At 27.6% G+C, this 23138-nt stretch overlaps 3 protein-coding genes across 4 annotated transcripts; all 3 read right to left on the reverse strand.

Moving 5' to 3' along the window:
- Positions 1-1806: 1806 nt before the first annotated feature.
- LOC132932721 (uncharacterized) lies at positions 1807-15456 on the reverse strand. Of its 2 annotated transcripts, none has more exons than XM_060999087.1 (7): positions 14901-15456; positions 4277-4434; positions 3778-3978; positions 3630-3705; positions 3495-3557; positions 2726-2850; positions 1807-2535 (listed from the first exon to the last, which is right to left on the reverse strand). In XM_060999087.1, exons 1-7 carry the CDS (start codon positions 15003-15005, stop codon positions 2466-2468), a joined length of 798 nt encoding a protein of 265 aa, XP_060855070.1. In that variant the 5' UTR covers positions 15006-15456; the 3' UTR covers positions 1807-2465. The 2 variants fall into 2 exon arrangements, with proteins under 2 accessions (XP_060855070.1, XP_060855069.1); XM_060999086.1 differs by having other exon boundaries at positions 1809-2667.
- LOC132932720 (52 kDa repressor of the inhibitor of the protein kinase-like) lies at positions 12907-14553 on the reverse strand. The gene has a single exon (XM_060999085.1). It carries the CDS (start codon positions 14177-14179, stop codon positions 12956-12958), a length of 1224 nt encoding a protein of 407 aa, XP_060855068.1. The 5' UTR covers positions 14180-14553; the 3' UTR covers positions 12907-12955.
- A 1135-nt stretch (positions 15457-16591) lies between the features above and the next one.
- On the reverse strand, positions 16592-22174 carry LOC132935491 (inhibitor of growth protein 3-like). Its single transcript, XM_061002065.1, has 9 exons — positions 21757-22174; positions 21625-21696; positions 20096-20224; positions 19905-20039; positions 19708-19785; positions 18162-18379; positions 17140-17300; positions 16938-17067; positions 16592-16838 (listed from the first exon to the last, which is right to left on the reverse strand). Exons 1-9 carry the CDS (start codon positions 21788-21790, stop codon positions 16734-16736), a joined length of 1062 nt encoding a protein of 353 aa, XP_060858048.1. The 5' UTR covers positions 21791-22174; the 3' UTR covers positions 16592-16733.
- Positions 22175-23138: the final 964 nt, after the last annotated feature.

Consider the following 23138-nt stretch of genomic DNA (forward strand, 5'->3'; position numbering starts at 1 on the left):
AATTAATATATATATATTAGGACACACATTATTATGAATCATACTATCGAAAGATCTGTTAAACAGGATGTCCACAGTACGACTAAAATATAAAATAAACACAGAGTAATCTAATCAAGCATGGGACAATGCCATTTCTTGGACGCCGTACGACTACCATTAGGAAAGGGTAAATTCTATATAGGAGAATTATGAATAGGCTAGAATCAGACGTAATACATGATTTGCGAGAGCCAGTACTTAACAAACCTTCACAAGCGTTATTGTATTCTTTACAAATTTTACAACAAGTTTTAAAGTGTCAAATAAACAAATAAACAAATTAATAAACATTTCAACTCATGTTATTACTCTATCTTGTCACCTGTCTTTCCAAACACTTCAAACTCTAACTCTGTATCTACGTGGGATCACTACAATAAGGACAAAACAAAATTTACACAACAGCCAGTTTTTTAGTTAAAAGTCTCAAGCCACATCGATAGGTAGGTATATGTTTACCATTAAAACGGATGCATTCACTTTTGGTTGTATATTGAGTCATTTGAACATCCAGTATACGGTAACAATAGTATATAGTCAGGCTACCTTGTATTACTAACCAAATTTACTTGTTGATTATTTATCTGTACCAAACCTAATACTATCCACCTCAGCGCCTCACGTCCTATTTATTTCTTAAATATTCAAATTTACGATTAAGATATATTAACTATTAGCGTTTCGAGAATTTCTTAGTTATTATAAGAATAGTATAGTTATAAGCTACAAACATACATTCAACTCTCATATTTGTTTTAAGATATAATTTCTTTATTCCAGGCCATAAACGCGACAATTTGAATTAACCTAATCACGCCACATTCGTTTAGCCCCCGCCCCCCTCTTTGGTATTTTTTTACTTTATTTATACTGTATAGATGTATAAAAATAATACCTATATTACATAATATGCATATAATTTTTTTATACAACCCCTCACATTGAAAATATCTGTGTACGCCACTGTCAGCCCGAGTAACCAATAGCAACCATTTTATACAGAAAAAGTACTAAACTCTACGTGCTACTAATTATTTCTTATTTTTTCTATTAGGTACTAATACAATGTGTAAGGTTGTAATGATATGCTCACACACCATTATAATAAACTAAAATTTTACAGAATAATAAACAACGGCCAGACTGTCGTTTGTAGAAATCGGTCGCATCAAATAAAACCATTAACAACGACAATTAAGATATCGGCACACACTTATTATAACGGTATTAAGTAGGATGTGTGTGACTTTATTTTATACTGACGCCAAAGAATAATTTAGTTCCCAGGCCCACAATAACTTTTTGATAAAGCCACCTACCACTCTCTGGTCAGCACCAACCACCAGAGTAACAACCTCTCAAGTCCCAAAAAAACCGATTTCAACGAGCGACAACTGGACTTCTTATGCGAGCAATAATCAGTGCGTTCTTTAATTCAATTTGTGTATTTGAAGTATTACTTCGTTTTTCTAAAACCTAAAACTCCTAAAATATTATCTACAAACAACTGCGAATCAGGTAAGGCATATAATATAATATTTTATGTTGATTGCAGTTAATACATTCTATGTGCCTTTTTTTCTATAAAATTATATTGTACGGTGTATTTGATCTAATTCTCGAATACCCGATCTCGAGAGCCCTCCGGACACCTGGAGGAAGGTAATAGCGTAATTTATTTTAATATTTTAATATAACTATCGACAGGAGTCGTATTTATTTTTATCTTATTTAACTTATTTATCTACGTTATTACAAGATGTAACCAATGGTAACTAATGGGAAGTATGAATGTAATATTGTTTTATAGTGAGGTTTATTTATGTAGGTATGTCATCGCTTATTGGCTGATAAAATGCTTCAATCTTCAACTACAATATATATATTTTCTAGTAGCAAAGAGGATGAAGTTAGTAATTTATGGGAGTAAAAAGTTAGGAATTCCTAGCACTTATAATAATTAGGCAAAACAAAAAACAATTAGGGGAAAACTGGAAATTTTACGCAAAACCAGTTATGACAAAATCTATTTTATTTTGTTGCAGTTGGTATAGTTAAAAAATGAAAGACCGCAGAAACTTAAAATGTTTACAAAATATCCATAATACCTAGTACTTAATACCTATGTATTTACTTAACTATAAAAATAACATAATTTTCAAAATATTTTGTTAGTTTTAGATATTTGAAATTCATTGATTATATTTATTATATTATTATACTAAATTATAATTATCTTAATATTTTATAAACAAAATATTTAATAAAGAGTACACAATTGTAACGTTTGGTTAAAAACATATTAATATAAAGGTATACTTGTATTTTTGTTTAACTATCTTATTTTTTTTAATTTGTCTCGTAAGACACTTTTTGTTTCTTTTTAAAATTACAGTTTGTTTATGAAAAAATCTTCGGTTTTCTTAATCTCCACCTCTTCTTGTTAACATATCTTCATTTATACTATACATACACTGACAACAAGATGGAAATCTAAAATAATCATAGTAAAATTGATATGAACCTTCAATGGACATTAATCTTTTGTAGATATATTTTTGTACACATCTTGAGACGTATCCATTTGGTAAAGTATCATCAAATCGGCATGGATCTCCAAGATGTCTACAAATTAATAATTAAATTAATTAAAAATCGTAAACATTATTAATTTGATACTAACATGCATTTCTCCACTAGAATTCCTTGTTTAATGAAAATTTCACTGCCATTAATTGCTGGAGCTTGTACAATATAGCGCCATTCGTTTTTTGACGTAAGACCGGCTTCTGGATATATAACTTCTGTCTAGAAAATATTTTAAGTTAAATACAAATTTAATGTTGAGTTTTACAGTAATATACTTGGTAAAATAATAGTACAAGATGTATAAAATTCATACAAATATATTTTAAGTCTAGACTTTAGGAAATCCTTTTCATACGCGGAAAATGTAATTAATTGGCTATCTCTTTGCAAAATAGTGGTAATACTATGGTTATGTTAGGCTATATAGGTATTAGCATTGAGTATTAGTCAAATAAATCAGAAAGAATAATGGACTAGTGGAAAATAACTAATAATAGTAATTACACAGTTTCTGATGGGAACAATCCAAATCGTGTTTCGATGGATGATTGATAACCGCGATAAGAATATGGTGACCTAGATTTCATAGCTCAAATTAATAAGACGCTATTTCAAGGAATAAGAAAATATAACCTAGGCAGCTGGCAGATTATTACTTGGGTCTTGGAGAAGCGAACCCAGAACCCAAAAATGCTGGTACAGGTATGGACGTTTATATAAATACAAAATAAAAAAGCTGGTAAGTAGATATCACTCTGCTATACAGTAAGTTAAAAATGGGTCAATGTATAATGTATAATTTATAGGATAATAAATAACACTATGTGGATAATATTAATGTTAGTAGATAGGTAGGTACTTACTCTTGACTGACAGAATGATTGAAGTCCAACATCTGATAATATTCTTGTTTCAAAATCATTTACCTAAATTAATATAAATGCAATTATATAATTTAAAAATTAGATAGGTATCATTATATAAAATATTATTTATACCTCATCCTTGGCATCTACATAATGATAAGAAGTTGACGCAAATTTGCTGGTTCTAAAAATCTTGTATAAATCTTCTCTATAAATAGAAACATAATAGTTTGAGCTAGATTAGTTTTTAGGTTGGTAATTTTTTTCAGTGTTAAGATACCTTGGATAATTTTCAACTTTGATGCAAAAAGTTTCATTCAATGAGCATTTCTCAATAACGGTGTTTTCAGGTATAAATGTATTGATTTTAGTTTTCTCATCAGTCGAATTCGGAAAAACAATTGATGAAGAATTTGTCAAATTAACTGTTGGTAAAACTATATCAGCTCTCATATTTTTAATACCAGTAACAGAATCATTTCTAAAAATATATAATAATTTTAAAAATCAGTGGATTTGCGATGAAATTTAACAAATTTTTATATGAATAGGTTTACTACGTTATAACTATAAATAAATATCTAAAATGTTGTTCCACGCTTGTTCCGTATTTGTATTATTTATGAGCACAATAATTGAAAAATACATACAACTCTACAAATATTATGGCAAAAAGGAACACATTACAATTTTTTATTTATATTGTTTAATTTAAAATTAACTTTTATACTTATATTATAAAGTAAGGAAACCTAAGTAGGAATTATCCGTCAACTTACTTTTGATCTTCCTTATAACTTAAAGTCGTCGATGTAGTTCTATTATCTTGATTAACGGAACTTGTTATTTCGGGATAATCCTTTGTAGGATACCATTGAGAAATATTGTATCTGTGTAATATATAAGTGTGTTGTGCTGTGGAATTGTGCCACTGAAACTATAAAATTAAATCTACTTAAAAAGGACACCCTTAAACTCCCTAAGATGTTTAGTATAGACTATAGGCAATTTGAATTATCTTTGAAAAAAATTTAAATTAAAGAATACAAATATTAATTAATTAAATTTAAATGTCATTAATTTAAAGTAGGTATATTAAGAGTAGTCTTCTATTGGTGACACTCGAATTGCCTCACAAATTTAGGTTAGACCTTTTTTCACTCAAATTGCCTCCCATGCATACATAGATTAATTAATACATCGATAGTTATACGTCTACTATCGATTATTATATGAATTTTAATAATGTTCAAAATATTATTTTTAAGGCATAGGTACAGTATATCACAGACAAATTAATTTGTTCAATGCAATAATGATTTCGATCACTGATTATCAGTTAAAGATTAGTCCATCCTCTCCAATTCAACATAGTCAGTTTCGTTTGCGCAACTGTTACCATAAATAACACGTTTATACTACGTTGTATACGTGCATCATTTTATAAATATGAACGTTATTAGTGATAAAGGCAATTTTATTTGTGTCTGTATACATTATAAGTAATTGAAATAATGCTTCTACTTTTAACTTCAGTATCTTTTCCTGTGTGAATGTAGTTGAGTAGGTCTAATTCTATAACTTTCAGTAGTTTAAATAAGCGCCGGGAAATAAAAACTAGGAAAAAACAGAATTTTTTCGAAAAAAATCGATTTTGGTTTTTGGTGTAAAAAAAATAATGTAGATACATAATGAAATGTTCACTGAATGTTTGTATAAATATTTTCTATATACCATAACATTTTCAAAATATTTAAACTCATTTTGAACTTTTTATAGGCATATGAAATTTTTTAAAAGTAGGTACCTACCAATTAGTTTTTTATTAATGTCGATAAAAAATGTACGCTCGGTTAAAAAACTGTTAAAAAAAAGTTGAGCGTAAATCCACAATAATGTTGTATGAGCGTCTGAAGTTCCAATTTTGACAAAATATAATTATAGACTGTAGAAGTTTCAAGTACCCACGAATAATATTTTTAAACTACCTACAACACAAAACTAAAAATTTAGGGCTCGAAACCGATATTGGATACCGATTTTGAATACCGGTTAAAACCATTAAAAACTGAAATCGATATCGAAACTGAAAATGAAATCGAAAAAAATCAATACCGGTACCAAAATGATCGGTAAACAAAACGGAAATAAAAATCGGAAAAAATAAATACCAATAACTGAAACCCAATTCGAAATCGAAATTATTTCAACTACTTATCGTATACAGACACAAAAAAAACATAATATTAAAATCAATACATTCATCCGTTCAGAATCTAAAATTAGTTACATAGATTAATATTTTATTAACACGAATTTTTAGTTAGAAATGCTTCATCGATGTGGTTAAAAAATTCAAAAGTCATCTGAGTAAGTAAAGTCATCTTAGTCATTATGAACTATTATAGTTATAATAGTATAATGAAAATTAGTACCCAGCTTACTATATCATTATTGAATTAAAACTGCACAAGAAAAATAAAAGAGGTGGGTAAGTGGATGTCGCTCTGCTGTACATTAGGTTACAAGTGGATCACTGGTAATGGATGGTGTTAAATTTGAATTCAATGATATAATATCATTGTATAAGAAAAACGATTCTGAGCGAAAACGGTCAGTCAGTCTATGATATTACCAAGTATATTTGATGATATTACTGTGAATAAAGTAATTTATATATAACCTATTTACGCGGAGCCTTGTTTTCAATTTTCAATCCTATTAGCTATAAAATTTGAACATTTTATAAATATTTAACTACAAAAAAATTACTAAACTTTAAATTTGATACATTTTGTCAAAATTTGAACTTTAAATGCTTATAAAAAAAAATTGTGCCTATGTATTTTTAATATTTTTCCACTGCTAATAGAACGATATATCAGGAGCCTTATATTAAATTTTCACGCTTTTTTACCCAACAAATAAAATTTTATTAATATTTATAGAAAAAAAAAATTAAAAAAATTGAAAACTGACAATGTCCGTAAACAGTCAAAATATTTTCAAAATTTTATGGTGTATAGAAAATGCTAATATATACATTCAATGCAATTTTCAAGTATCTACAGTCATACGTTTTTTAATTACAACAAAATAAGAAAATCGTTACGTGAGATATCGAGTGTATATCAAATGTTGTAAAAATATGAATTTCAAACGCTCATAAAAATGTAATTTGACTCTCTTGTAGACATTTTTTTTTTATATAAAGGTAGACTACCTTATAATCTTGTATTATATTTTCAAATCTTAGATTTAAAAAGAAAAATTTTAATGAATTCTCAATTCAAAATAATTTGCTAATTTTCGTGATTTTTCCGTATTTTGTCAAAATTTGAACTTTAAATGCTTATAAATAAAAACTGTGACTAAGAATTTTTAATTTTTTTCATCTGCCTTTGAAACAATAACCTAGGAGCCTTCTATTAAATTTTCAAGCTTTTTTACTCAACACATAAAAGTTAATTGATATTTATAGAAAAAAAAACTAAAAAAATAGAAAACTGACAATGTCCGTAAACAGCTCAAAAAGAGTCAAAATATTTTGTAAATTTTATGGTGTATAGAAAATGCTAATATAAACATTCATTCAAAATGTCATGTCCCTACGGTAATTTGTTTTAGAGTTACACCAAAAACCAAAATCGATTTTCTCGAAAACAGATTTTGCGTAAAAATTCCCGTTTTTCCTTAATTTTCTTTTGTTTTTCACGTTGCTTTTGAAAACTACTGGGAAATTTTTACTTTTGACCCCCCAAAGTACCAACTAGATTCACTTTCCTATCAGAAAAGTTACTTTTGAAGAAAATCCAAGCACTTTTACTGTCCTAAAAGGTAATAACAGACACAAAAATAAAAAAAAAACACACATCATTGTCAAATTAATACTTTCATCGTTCCTGTCAGAATCTAAAATATTGTCGGAATAAGCTTTTGTAACTAAACATTAATCATTTTGTATTATATATCATTAGGTAGGTATAATATTATAATCGATGACCATGTTTAAATATTTTTTCATGATATCCAAAAAAATATAACAATACCAATTATTAGCATTTAGAAATGTATAAGTACCTAATACAATAAAAAAAAAGAATGGAAAATTCAATAAGTTTCCTACAAAGTACAGAGATCACAATTATATAATATAATATCTGTATATTACAATGTTTCATGAAGTGTAAAGTTACCTTGAATCCTTAACTGAATCAAATATGTTTTCCTACATTAAGAAGATAATATTATGCAAACTCCTACTGAAACTTAGGTACTTATTGTACCTACTAACTTTAATTGTTAAGTATAAGTAAGTTATAACTTATAACAATGAAACAGGTAAATAAATGTTATTCGTATAAAAAATATTTCATTACCGTACTAATGAAAGCCAGTATAAACATCAGCGATGGCAATGCGGTCATTTTTCTGAGTAAATCTATATATTATTAAAAAATAAATAAATATGCAAAGAAAGTTATAAACAACTATTAATCGATATAGATAAAAAATAAAATGTTTTATTTTTAATACAATTGCACACAACCACGCTGCTTGATTCCTTCCTGAGCACTGACGGACGCCAGTCCATTGAAACTGGGAACTGTTATGTGGGACTTGGGTGGAAAAGTCCATCATAATAGGAGTGGGGACAAACCATTTATTGTACTGGTATAATACCGGTATACATATTATATGTATCCATTTGACGCGTCACTGCCGTTTATTTTTCCGTTCAGATCAATTATTGAATATTTTCAAAACAATATGTAGATATAAGTGTATAACAATCATGATCATTATTCATTAGAGTAATAGAGTTAATGTTCGTATAATACCTAGGTATAATGTACTAAAATACCTTATATTTATGAAAATAAATTGAAATGTAATTGAATAAAAATACAGGAAAACGTAATAGTACGGGTTTATGGTTGGTAAAGGATATGGGAGAGAAATACCTACGTTAGACACAATAGAGTCCGCAGGATGGGCGGGGGGCAAGTAGGGGCAGTTAATACTAAATGTTAAACGTAAGACACTAAATTATTTTTATTTTTAATATTAAAAATATACATTTTAAACTTTTAAATGATTGTAGACAAGTATAACAGACAGAACTTATTATTTAGACTACCTATTTAATCTGAAAATTAACTATTTTTTTTCTGTACTTTTAGGTTTAGACTTGAGATCATATATTTATTATAAAAATCATATAAAAAAAGGTGAATAAGTGGATGTCGCTCTGCTGTACAGTAGGTTACAAGTGGGTTACTGTAATGGATGGTGTTAAATTTGAATTCAATGATATAATATCATTGTATAAGAAAAACGATTCTGAGCGAAAACGGTCAGTCAGTCTATGATATTACCAAGTATATTTGATGATATTACTGTGAATAAAGTAATTTATATATAACCTATTTACGCGGAGCCTTGTTTTCAATTTTCAATCCTATTAGCTATAAAATTTGAACATTTTATAAATATTTAACTACAAAAAAATTACTAAACTTTAAATTTGATACATTTTGTCAAAATTTGAACTTTAAATGCTTACAAAAAAAAATTGTGCCTATGTATTTTTAATATTTTTCCACTGCTAATAGAACGATATATCAGGAGCCTTATATTAAATTTTCACGCTTTTTTACCCAACAAATAAAATTTTATTAATATTTATAGAAAAAAAAAATTAAAAAAATTGAAATCTGACAATGTCCGTAAACAGCTCAAAAAGAGTCAAAATATTTTTAAAATTTTATGGTGAAATTTACAATAAGTCAAAATATTTGGTGCAAGTGCAAGTTCTTACTTTTTTGATAAAAAAATTAAATGTTCATAGAATAGCTTCAACTGTTCAAGTTTGTGGTATCAATGACTGAATAAGCTAGAAATATTTAATTTTATAAATTCCCTAAAACTATAAAACCAACGATAACATTATATCTATTAAAAAATAATGCATTTGATAATTTAAAATTACATAACAATTAATTAAAATTAATGCAGCAAGATTAAGTTTTAACTAACTATGTATGTATAATTCATAAATATTTTTACATTCCTTGTCTATATGAAAGAACATATGTCACAAAAATACTTTATAACTAATAAGTAATAGGATAGTGAGACAAAAAATGTAAAAAGGAAAATATTTTGCCTTCCCCTTGACAAATTCCTGCGGACGCCCTCGGATAGACATGGCTTATTGTACAAGGACGTCGATGTTAGGTTCGTCGATGATATGTTCGAATATTGTCCTTCTAAATTGTTACTAAATTGTTTCATAGCCCTTTCGATATGTAAAGTTTAGGTAAAAACAATTATTTTTGAATATTTATAAAATTGATAATTATAATTGATAAGTAGTTCAAAACTTATAAAATATTAAATTTGTATAAGCTAAGACTAGAAAATTTAATATAAGGTCTTTCATACTAGTAGTTCATACTTTTACCGAAAAATTACAGATAATTTTAGGAAAATTGGTATGCAAATACAATGTTTTTTCAAAAATTAATTCATTCTGATAAGACGTATATGAAATTTACGTCTTGCTTACTATAGTTGACAGTTGAAACTTGATAAATATATATTTTTTTAAGTAATAGTAATACGATCAATAGGGGGGGGGGGGATTCAGCCCGTTAGCCTCCCCTCCCCGTGGACGCCACTGGGTACCCATAATTTTATATTTTATCCGACCTACTACAGAAAAAATATACCAAAAATGTTAAATTAATTACAATTTATGATTAAACGATTTGAATATGAAATCTTTTTTATAATATAAGAAAAGTTCGATTAAAAGAAAATTGTTTACATTTCAGATTCTGAGTGTAGCTATACATATAAATTGTACCTAGGTACCTATTAATTTTACAATATTGTAGTTTTTAATGGGCAACGAAGTGCACGAAATCAGCTAGTAATCTATATTTTTGTACCTCAAAAAACATGAAATTAAAGATTTTTGAAAAATCATTATTGATCTTTGTATTTTTGAAAACAGAAAATCTTCAGTATCGACATTTTGATAAAATAAAAATTGTATCCACTGGAGATTACAATAAAAATCAGTTTTACCTCAGTGAAAAAAGTTTGTTCTGCTAATAATTACTTAAAAAATAATTTAAATACTTAAAAAAATAAGTACTGATGCCGCGCGGCTTTGCCGAAAATACGTCCACACACACGCGGCATAGGCGAGCGGCACAAGCCGCGCGGCTTTCCTTTGATGTAGACCGCCTACTAGGCCGATCGGAAATTATGCCGCGCGGCATCAAAAAAGGCCGCAGAAAATGTATTTATGTATTCACACTCATGCCGCGTGGCAAAAGCTGCTCCGTCTGGACGCGCCTTTACAAAGCACATTTTCTAAAAAAACTACACTCATGACCAAATAAACTAGCACAGTAGGATCACAAATTGTACTACCGGCTAGAGATGTAAGCTCGGTAAATTATACAAACTTTTTTTTTGTTTTAATATTATTTATAATTTTATTAACAACGTCAAATTTATACAGAACATTTTTTCTTTGGAATGATATATGTGGAAAATGTTAATTCTTATTTCCTAATAAATTTAATTAATAATAATTATGTAGGTAGGTACAGTTTTAATTTATCAGTTATTAACGATACCTATAATGCAATAACTCGACTAATAATTTGTACATAAACTTTCAAAAAAAAATAATAAGTTGTTCGCCGATGACATTTTTAAAACCTGACGCCAACGGTTGGCACCTATTGCTATAAATTATATTAGGTATACACAAATACACAATAGGTCATGTTACATTAGCTTGTACCTCCGTCATTCAATAAATTTTTAGATGTTTATTCGATCATTTGGTTTATTTCACATTTCCAACTTTATACCACAGTAGAAATATAAAATTCACCAGTACCATGAGCCTGTGTTATTGAACTCTTTAAGATCTGCTGACTGCTGCAACCATAATTCACAAATCATAACCAAACTGCACTTGGTGCACGACTGTGACCAGTGACCACAAGGCACAAACATTGAAGATGTTGCAGCTGATAATTTCGCATGACATTCGACGGACACTTCTGAGTTATAACTGTGTTTGAAAAACTAAAATGATCTGCTACACCCTACCCTAGTGACCCTACACAACTGACCGATAAATAATCACGTCCGATCTGCGTAAAACTGTAATATCTACTGTACCTAGTTATATTCAGCTGTTATATAATTAAAATAATTTAGCTTAGCCAATAGGTCGTATGTATATAGTTATACAAGCGTATACACTATACAGGGTTAAAGAGTTATACCATAGTTATACTCAAGTCGGGTCAATTTTATTTTTACATGCTGGATTCGATGAATGTATTGTTTTTACAACGATGTTTATTTTTTCTGTCAGTCATCATCTTTTGTGGTAGTAAAAATGCTCCGATTTAAGACATCAGCATCTTTTATGATAAAAAACAAAAATAATCCAGAAAAAATGGGAATTTGTACGCAAAACAAATTTTTAACAAATTTGATTTTATTTTTTTGGTGCAACTCAAAAAATAATAACCGCAGAACCCAAACAATTTCATCAAATGTTTATATAAACATTTTCCAAACATTTCAAAATAGGTATTTTTACTTTTTTTGAGTTTTTGAGCCATGAGACATTTTTGAATTTTGTTAATTTTTTTTTAATATTGTCGATAAAAAAATTTTTACTCTTAAAATCTTGAAAATGTAATGCAAGGTTTCATATAAGTTGTAATACAAGAGCAGTAAGTTCTCATAAGATATCATTTTGTTCAAAAATATTAAAAATACATAGGCATCACCATTATTTTTTATATGCATTTAAAGTTTGATTTTGACAAAATTATTTTTCAGATCGAAATTCATAAAAATTTTCATTTTTATAGCCAACATTAGAAATTTTAATAGAAGATTCCCACAAGATTTTATACTTTTCAAGCTTGATTCAGATCAAGAAACATTCTCCGGAAGCAATGAAACATACTATGTTCCTGACATAGCCGTCGACAAATGTTCATGTTACCGTTTATGACGGGGAACAAGAAACATTGTTGACGACAAATTGTTCTTTGGTCTCGGTGAGGCTAAAAAAATTACCGGAAAGTTACACTATTTATACTTTATAGCCTTGAGATATTTTCAATTTTTATTAATTTTAATATTTTTACTTATTAAATTTAGTTATTTATATCTACATTTGTGACTGACCCATCGTCTCCACTCAGAATAGTTTTTCGTATGCAATAATTTATAGTTTAATTCAAATAAATTATTAAAATAAAAAAACACACATTATTGTAAACAGTGCCGTACCCAGGATTTGTTTTCGGGGGGGGCTTTAACATACTTAACTTTATAGGAAAAAATTTAAAACATATAATATATACACATAGTTTTTAATGTATTATGCATTCATTATTAAATTGTCACAATTTAAAATCTAAACGCCTTTCCTTTTTAGACGCAAACATATTTAAAATAGCATCTGTGTCAATTTGTATGTCTCTGTGGATATTCATAAGAGCTAATCCGTTTAATCTTGCCTCACCGGTAGAGTTTCTTAAATAGGTCTTGATTCTTTTTAAAGAAGAAAAACTTCTTTCAACCGATGCCGTTGATACAGGCAAAATAGCAAGAAGTTTTAATAAAATATTTATATGTGGGAATAAATCTTCGGGGCATTTTGATAATGTGTCTAATGCATTTTTTGGTAAATTATTTTCTTCATTAGACCATTTTTGCTTCCAAAATTCAAATTCATTTTTTAATAAGTCCATGTGAATGTTTTGGTTATTAGATCTTAAATCTTCTTCATAAAAATCAATAGCTGGCTGTATATCACTAAATGATAAATTACCAATTTTGCTTGGTAATAAAGAAGATAAAGAAATAAAAATATTAGAGTTCATTTTAAAACGTTCATTAAATGATGCTAAAATATCATCTAAATATGGATAATATAATGATTGTCTGTAGTAAGAGACATGGTCATTATTGAGTATGGCATAATTTTCTCGATGTTTTTGAGTCCCGACTACTCTTGGTATGGTTGGTGATGTACCAACTTCTTTTGCGATTTCACAAGCACGATGAAATATAGAAAAAAAAGTTTCTTCCGTCCGTAAATCTTGTAATTTTTGAATTGTCAATTCTACAGATTCTATTGCAATGGATAAATCAATATTTTCTGTTTGAAGATATTTTGAAATAAAATAAGTTATTCCAAGGACCTTTTCCAAAATACAGATAGTTATAATAAAATTAAAATTACACATAGATTTATGTAATGGAAAAACTGCTTTATCATGTTCTATTGACATAAGTTCTTCCAATGCACTAATTATTTCAATAAAACCTTCAACCAAAATTAAAATTGACTCGTGTCGTTCTACCCATCTAGTCTCGCAAAATTTTTTCAACCCAGAAAAGGATTTAGATTCTAATTTTTTCCGTAGTACAGTTGACCGTTTAGCTGATGCACGAAAACATGCACTTACTTCCTGTACAACACCCAGAGCATTTCTCACTTGTTGCACTTTTGATGCATCGTTAAGACATAAGTTTAAACAATGAGCAAAACAGTGCGTGTATAGTGCTTTTGGAAATTGTTTCATTATAACTGCTTGAACTCCTCTAAATGCAGACCTCATGTTTGCTGCACCGTCATACCCTTGCCCTCGAGCATTTTTTAAATTTAGTCCTAAAGATGTCAAAGTACTTATAATAGTGTTGGCCAATTCAGATCCTACAGTACTATGGACAGGAACAAATTGTAGAAAATCTTCTCTTATTACACACTGCTAATAGATAAGGTTGTTTGCCCCAAAATTATTATTTTACTGGATTTAAATTGTTATATCCAAAAATATTTAAAATAGCAAATATTATTCATCATGCAATTTTTATTTGTGGAAACCAAAATGCCAAAAAGCAAGTAGCTGGTTAACTATTTTAAAAACAACTAAATAATTTAGGTGAAAAACTAAAAATTAATTGAAAAGAAATTTTAAAGCTAGCAAAGCATTAAAAATAATTTAAATAAGCTACTTCCTAATCTGTGCATTTATATTATTACAAAGCACAAATAATATATTTGATAATAACAGTATTAAACAAACTTTTTTACAATACCTGAATTATTATTAATTTATTATTTAATAATAATTTTAGGTTTTCACATGTTTTTAACTAGGTAACTTACATAACATGATTTTAACATATTATGTACTGACTGTTGGTATTAAAAAACAAATTCAACATAAAAATTTATATTATAGGTAGATACATAATACAATTCATGAGTTTATAAATATATGTATGAATTTAATATTAAATATACTGTATTACTGTATATTTAAGTACCTAACTCACCTGTTCATTGATGCAAATATTTGCAGAAGTAGTTACATTTGAACTAAAGTATGAATACAATGTTTTGGTTTTTTTTCTCTTAGGTTCATTTTCGTTTTCATTCATTTTATAAACTAATAAAACTGACACACTTCACTAAATATAATATAAAGTAAAAACTAAAAAGCAAAAAGCCACAAATTGATGTTGATAATTAATGATAGTAGGTATATTGGAGTATTGCATTATTTTATGATGGTATCACCACGTATCACCACAGATTATATTATAAAACAATTTGTGATATCACGAATAAGATTATTGTTATCAATATATTATCATGGGGCGCGTATAGCGCGGTAACGCGAGCGGAGTGAGTAAGACGTGGTGATAAGACTACCGCGTCACCACAACCATAATATACTAAAAGGTCGTCAACATTATTACTATGACATGAACGATAATATGATATTGTTCTGTGATATGAACCCATTACGCATAACGCATTACTAAAAAAATATTTTTCCTGAGATTTCGGGGGGGGCTTAAGCCCAAAAGCCCACCCCCTGGATACGGCACTGATTGTAAAATCAATACGTTCATCGCTCAGAATCTAAAAGGTTACTTTCATAATATGTCATATACATATATATATATAATACATTACTTATATTATGCACTATTAATTTAAACATCCCGAGACATCGACTGAAAGCCTTGTATGCTTAGTGATTTGTTAATAGATTACCTAATAGGTACCTAAATTGTGTAACTTTAAAACAATTGAAATTAAAAACATTAAAATTTAAAAAATATTAAAATCCAGTTTTTTGTTAGCATTTGAAGTTCAAATACTGACAAAACATAAAAATCACGCAAATTATTTTGAGTTAGAAATTCATAAAAATTTTTCTTTTTAAATCTAAAATTTGATAATTTAATACAAGATTTTTTATAAGTTTGTCTACCTTTGTCAACAAAAAATCTATACCGGAAAGTCAAATTAAATTTTTATGAGCGTTTAAAGTTCATATTTTTACAACATTGGATATTCACTCGATTTATCATGTAGCGATTTTGTTATTTTGTTGTTATTCAAAAACAGATAACTATAGATTAATGAAAATTTGACTGAATGTTTCAATTCTCATTTTCTATACACCATAAAATTTTCAAAATATTTTGACTTGGTTGAGCTGTTTACGGACAATTTCAAATTTTCTTAGTTTTTTTTCTATAATTGTCAATACAATTTTATTTTTGTATAAAAATGAGTGAAACTACAATGCCTATGATATATTGTTACATTAGCAGTTGAAAAATATAAAAAATACATAGGCACAATTTTTTTTTATAAGTATTTAAAGTTCGATTTTTGACAAAATTTATCAAATTTAAAATTTAATAATTATTTTGTAGTTAAAAATGTATAAAATGTTCAACTTTTATATCTAAGGATTGAAAATTTAAAACAAGGTTCCAAATAAATAGGTTAACTGACCGTCTTCGCTCAGAATCATTTTCTTATACAACAATATTACCTATATCATTGAATTCAAATTTAACACCATGCATTACAGTGGCCCACTTGTAAGCTACTGTACAGCAGAGTGGCACCCACTTGCCCACCTTTTATATTATGTTGATAATATGAACTAAGAAAAAATAATAAGCAACAAAAATTCATTTCAGAAATGTATATTTTTTTTGTAGTCAAATATTCCTACAATAAATAACTGGAACAATAATTATATTCAAAAATATTAGTATAAGCAACCACAATATGTTAATGTTTTTACAGCAATAAATCTGTTGTAAAATATAACAAAGTAATGATGTGGTAGTACAAAATCTTTATCTTTTTCTCTTCGGTTTGATAATACACTTAGGGCAATACCACTTTCCTTGTGGTTGTTTTGTAATACCAACACATTCATAATGAAACCATTCATGTGGGCACTAGAAAAAAAAATATGAATTATTTAAAATATTGAATACTTTTAAAAATGACCACTTATAATATTTATTAAATTTATTTTTTTTTATAATTATACATACTTTTTTATTATCACAAGCCACCATTGTACCATAAGCTACTCCATTACATAAACAGTATCGAGGCTCATTAGGATCATTTGATTCATCTTCATCAGTTGATATTTCTTTACAAACAATTCCTCTTTTAAGTCTACAATTTTTTTTTAAAATATTACAATATTATAATTATCAAAGATGTAGCTGTAAATATTACTCTATTTACTTTTTATGTTTTTTCGTTTGGTTACTGCTAGAAATAATTTTTGATATTTCTTTACTATTGGAAAATGCTTTTGATAAAAACTCCGATTTGTCTATAATTTGGTCATAATTAATTGCATCAAAAGATGCTTTTAAACTAGCTGACCTCCGTCCACGAGATAGCTGAAACAAATACATTAAAAATATTTATATTTTAAAGTATGTTAAGGACAGACAAACTTATCTTTGGAAAATTTTCTCAATTCACTTACCATAGTGAGTTGTAATGATATAAAATCAAATTTTAAGAACAATAAATTATGAGAGCTCATATAAGAGTTTGCTGTCCAGCATAATTATGTGATGTGTATGTTGTGATATGTATGATTATTATATGAATAATAGTTCATTGCAATTTTGAGACTTAATACTTAAAAATCATATTAAAAATCTTAAAAATCACAATACACTTTAGTTATGACAACTACAGAAGTAGAATATTAGCTCAACATTTATTATCTTTAATTTATATAGGTTATTCATTCAAAATTCAAATTTAGGCAATATAGAAATAAACATACAGGAACAAGTTTCTTTAAAACGATCTTAAAAATTTCAAAATTATATAATTATTACTAGTACCTAGGTTGTGAGTTCCTCGCATATTATCCAAAATCTATGAATATCTTACAATTTGGTACATTAAAAAAAAATTACTAAAAGTATCATGTTATATCCCATCTATTAATAATACCAATAACAAATCTTAAATTTTCTAAGAATCTAGAATAGATTTTTAACAAATATCCTGTTTAAATACTTTTTAAAATATGAACAAGTTATGAACAATAATAAATTTAAGAATTTTGAAAAAATAATAACTACCTATTAGCAATATTCAATAATTAATTGCCCAACTAAATTAGACTAGTTGTTAATAAATTAAAAATAAAATAGTTAGTAAATTATTTATTATTTTAAACCGCCTTTTACTATGCTAAGAATAAATAGTAAACATTTCTCTAGAGCAATTTTTAATAATACCTTTTGAGAAGAAACAATAGCTTCAGACACAACTGCTGAAATTGCTGAGCAACTAGCCCCCATAGTGAAGGATAACGGAAATGGAGCCATTTGAGAATTAACAGGATTTGTATCAGGTTGCAAATATGATACTAATTCTTCACTGCTAGATGCATCTGAAGCTACCTCAATAGATTTTTGATTGATACTGCTAACATTATTTAAGACTTCTTCTGTTTCTACAATAACAGAATAAAAGATTATGTTTATTTAATACTGCGCTCTTTTAAATAAAGAATTATTCTAAAAGGAACACAGCAGGTATACTAGGTAAGTTAAGGTAATATCGATTTATTTACATACCTATCTAATTATTGTATTTTAGTAATAATTAATTACCTATAAAATATTTACTAAAATACTAAATTTAAATATAAAACAAGTATTTAAATAATTTATTTAAAAAGTGGTTATTTATAAAGAAATATATTTAGGCATTTAGCTATGATTAATATCTGTAAAAAGTGTTATAATAAATAAAACAAAAAACATTCATAGGACCTAATTAAATAAAGTTACTATTAACAGTAATAAATTGTAAACTTTTTAATTAATAAATATCTTGTAAGGTGGTAAACTGTAATATTTATGTGTGGAGAAAAAATTATAACTTATGTATACTCTATTCTAAATAAGATTAGGCTTCGGCGGCCGAATTGTGTACATGGGTGTGGCTTTGTTTCCGTGGCAGCGCCTGATGTGCTGCCGTAGTGGGGACGGCGCGTGACCGCCGAGGAACGAAAACTGGTCGCCACCGAAGCCTGATCTTATTTGAAATAGAGTATAGGTACCTATAAAAAAAAAAAAAAACAAATTTATGATTACTAGGCAACTTGTTCATGTTATAAATGTTTTAATTCCTATTTTTATGCAACTTTAAAAAAACTCTAAAAAACGATTTCCTTTAAATTTATGATTATATTTTAATGTCATCAAAATTGTGAAGGACCCTTCATTTTCACACCTTTTAGGTACTTACCTAACAAGTAATACTGTTAATTAAATTAGGTTGTTTAACAGTATTACACAGACAAGTAAAAAATAATTAATTAACATTACTACACATAATAACCACAATTTTCATAAGAGCATAAATTACATATTACATTACCACATTACAACAGTTGATTCCAATAAAATCACTCAATTATTTAGTGTGATTGTTTCCATCATAATTATTTATTGTTAATGATAATCTACTGAATATAAAAATAAGATATAATTCTACATTGCTAAACAATGATACAACTAACTTAAGCAAAAATATCAGAAATGCATTAAATTACAAATTTTGAAATGAATAAAGCAAAATAATAATATACATAAAATTGTATTAAATTTATAAATAAATAAAACATTGTCAATAAATATGTTGTTTTTAAAATATCAACATTTTTACACGATAATTGATAAAAAAAAATATAATAAGGTTAAATCATTAAATACAGGAACTGGCAGAAACATACATGGTACGAAGCTTGACTTTTCAAATGCATAAACTACCTACCTCCAAAAAGATATCTGTTTGTTTCATAATCGTTTTCTTTATGACTGGATGTATTGCTTTGATCTGAATCTAAAATTCCTAAGAATAAAATAAAATTCAAAACTGGTTAATAAAGGTTAGGTAGTAATATAAATCATATTTGTTCAAAACTAATTCATTACAAACTACAATAAAAATTATATTTATTAAGCTATTACTTTTTTCAATAATTTCAGTGATTCCACTTTTGTCAGCTTCCAATTCAGTTTTAAATCCTTGCAACTCAAGATCCAATCGATTTATGTATTTTGACAAGAGTTTTTGCATGTCGTTGGCTAATTGAAGTTTTGTATCTAAAATAAACATTTTTTAGAATAAAATAATCGAAATATATCATTTAAAAGTTTACCAGATTTCTTAAGAGCTTTGTCACCTTCTTTCATTAGTGACTTAAAATTATCTTTCAAATCATCTGGATTCATCGTGCCAGCTTTTGAAAATAAAGTATCTACATTATTTTTTATACATTTCATTGACTCTGAAATCAAGTACATAATATAATGATTAGCTTGCCAAAGTCCTCTAATTAATTTTCATTGAAATGTTGTTTTTTTTTTAATGTATAGTTTGTTAGGTACTATTTTATTGTAGTTATTTTAACAAATTATAAAAATTTAAAATGTTTAAACTATCAAAAACAAGGTACCTACTACTTAATAACATCTAATGATAAACACAATAAAATAAACCATTATAATATACAAAAAAACAATAAAACAGAGGTACTTAGGTATAGGTATTCAATATTGTATATTATAGTGTAACTACGGTAGCATGTTCACTGCTAGATGATGGAACACAAATAAAACTCTATATCTAATAGACTGCTATTGTCCGTTCTCATTTTGAATATGCACTTCTTATCTGGCACCCAAAAAAAAAACTGACATACAAAGTTTAGAAAAAATTATAAATAATTTTATTAGTTTCTTATGTTTTCAATGTTTTGTCTTTAGTACTCCACATTCGGGCTAAGAAGTGGAGTCAAACATTTTTAACATATTTACGCTTGCAAACCGTTTTCTTCAAATAAAACCAAACTTTTTATACAAAATAATAAATAATATGATTGATTGCCCTGAAATACTTCAAAACATACATTTTAAAATAAATTCAAAAAATTGTTGAGAAAAAAACTTATTTTATATAAAAAATATAACCACATCATACATGCCAAATTCACCATCAAATATTCTAATGTTGGCTGGAAATTATGTTGATAATATTGATTTTTTTAATAGGTAGGTCCATCCTAAGAGAATTTTCTGTTCAAATTTTAAGATATATCAAATAAAATTATATTTTTAAGTATTACTTTGTATTTTTTGTATACCTTTTGATTTGATTGTATAATTGTTGTAAATTAATATATAGGTATCATAGCTATAAATATTTTATATTGAATAATATATAAAATAAAGGTCTGTAATTTGGAATTATATTTCCATTAATAAAGATTATTATTATAATTAAATAGCAATCACCAATAATTGTTAATAATAAAAACCCAAAAATATTATGATGATTTAATTAAGAAATGCATGTTTTATAAACATTTATATTTATCTGATTTGACAGTTTTTTACTGTTCAGCAAGTTGAAAATTTACTTTTTCTTCTCACTATTGCATAGAAATGCCTTTTAGGGCAGCTGAGTAGAAAAAGGTAATTTTTCACAACTCCTATATAGGTAGCAATTGAAAATTAAACTTTTGTTGTAGGTGACCATAAAATAATAAACTCAGTTCCCAGCACAGTGAAATATAATATATTTTATTAATGACAGTGAAAGATGAGAATTGAGATTACAACCTCCTTTAATTTGGTAATTTGTCAATGAAAACAGAATAAATTGTTAAATAAATAATTAATTACATACTTTCTACTTGGGAGTCCAATTTTCCGATTTCTGATGTCCGTTTTTTGATTTCTTGCGGTAAAAGTTCAAGTTCTTGAACAAAAAATGATTAGGTTGTACAATCTCGTTTTTGATATAAAGTCAAGAACTTACTTTCCAGAAAATCTTCCAAATAGAACATGGTCATAACTAATGTCACAAGAAATAACTACAAAGCACTGTACCCGATATTTTTCATTTAATTTGAACTCAATAAAAACGAGACTAAATTATTTTGTATTATTTAAACGGTAAACTGACTAAAGCGATAAACGTGATTCGACTGATTCTTAAGTGATACTAGGTACTACTATAATGTCTAATAGTGATAGGTTGTTGTTAAATATGGTAAATACTGATTAATAATACAAATTCACAACAGGTATGTATGAGTCATTAAGTGAATATAATCGAACACCGTTTCCGCTTTCCGATGAATTATTTTCGGTTATACACTTATTATAGTGCCTACTGATTCATATAATATAATATTTAACTAAATAAATAATTAACTTGGGTAGGTACCGATCAAAGCGTATTACTTGTATTATCATGATTCATGAATTTTGGACTGTGCTCAGCCGGCAGCCACTTTTAAATATTATCGAATTGCCCTTATCATCCGACAGCCGATAGAATAAAAATGAATACCAAAATATCAATCATGTCTTAATACAATATATTATATACCTAAGATTATTGTTTACATGATGACGTAATGTACAATAATTATTATGGTTTTTATGAGTGTTGCGGTAATGTGTATTATTAAATTTAAGAACTCCGTGTATTATGTTTGGAAATCATTAATCCGACTATAGTCTGCACAAATCTATTCGTAGGTACCTATATTCGTAAAAAATGTGTTTAAAAAATGTATTTTTCAAAAATTATCCTGTTGTGGATTATTACTTCTTTAGTGGTAAACTACAAGCGTTAGCCTGTAAGTGGTAAGTTTACCTACAATTTGTTTTTAATAATATTATTATGACCGTAACCAGTAGCGTATTAGTCCAGTATACCACTATTCTACAACAGAGTGGACCAGCTTATGCGTTTTGGCACACTAGCAAATATATCTTTACTACGGCCCACCAGATTTCATACGATAAAAACGCGTCCGCCGCTGCGCACCGGAATCATACCTACCGATCGGAAGCCGGCCGGCAACGATCGCTGACAGGTGTCGTTGACATTGTGTATACGTAGCGACAGCAGTAAACACGTTTACGAAATTCGACTAATTCGTTTTGATAACTGGTCTTTTGTGTCGTTTACGTTATAAGTTTTGAACGTATTTTTTTACGAGTTTTTTTTGTCCAATACGGAGAATCGTATATAACACCCCCAAACCCAATTAATTAGCTGTTTTTAATTTTTATGGGCTGCTGTATTCACGTTGCCGAGTTGTGGGAGAAAATTCGGCCGGAAGACGTCGCGTACGTCAGTATCGATCACGGATATAGATACTATAGTATCTATATCCGTGGTATCGA

Source organism: Metopolophium dirhodum, chromosome 1 (assembly GCF_019925205.1).
Source record: "Metopolophium dirhodum isolate CAU chromosome 1, ASM1992520v1, whole genome shotgun sequence".
Classification (NCBI taxonomy): domain Eukaryota; kingdom Metazoa; phylum Arthropoda; class Insecta; order Hemiptera; family Aphididae; genus Metopolophium; species Metopolophium dirhodum.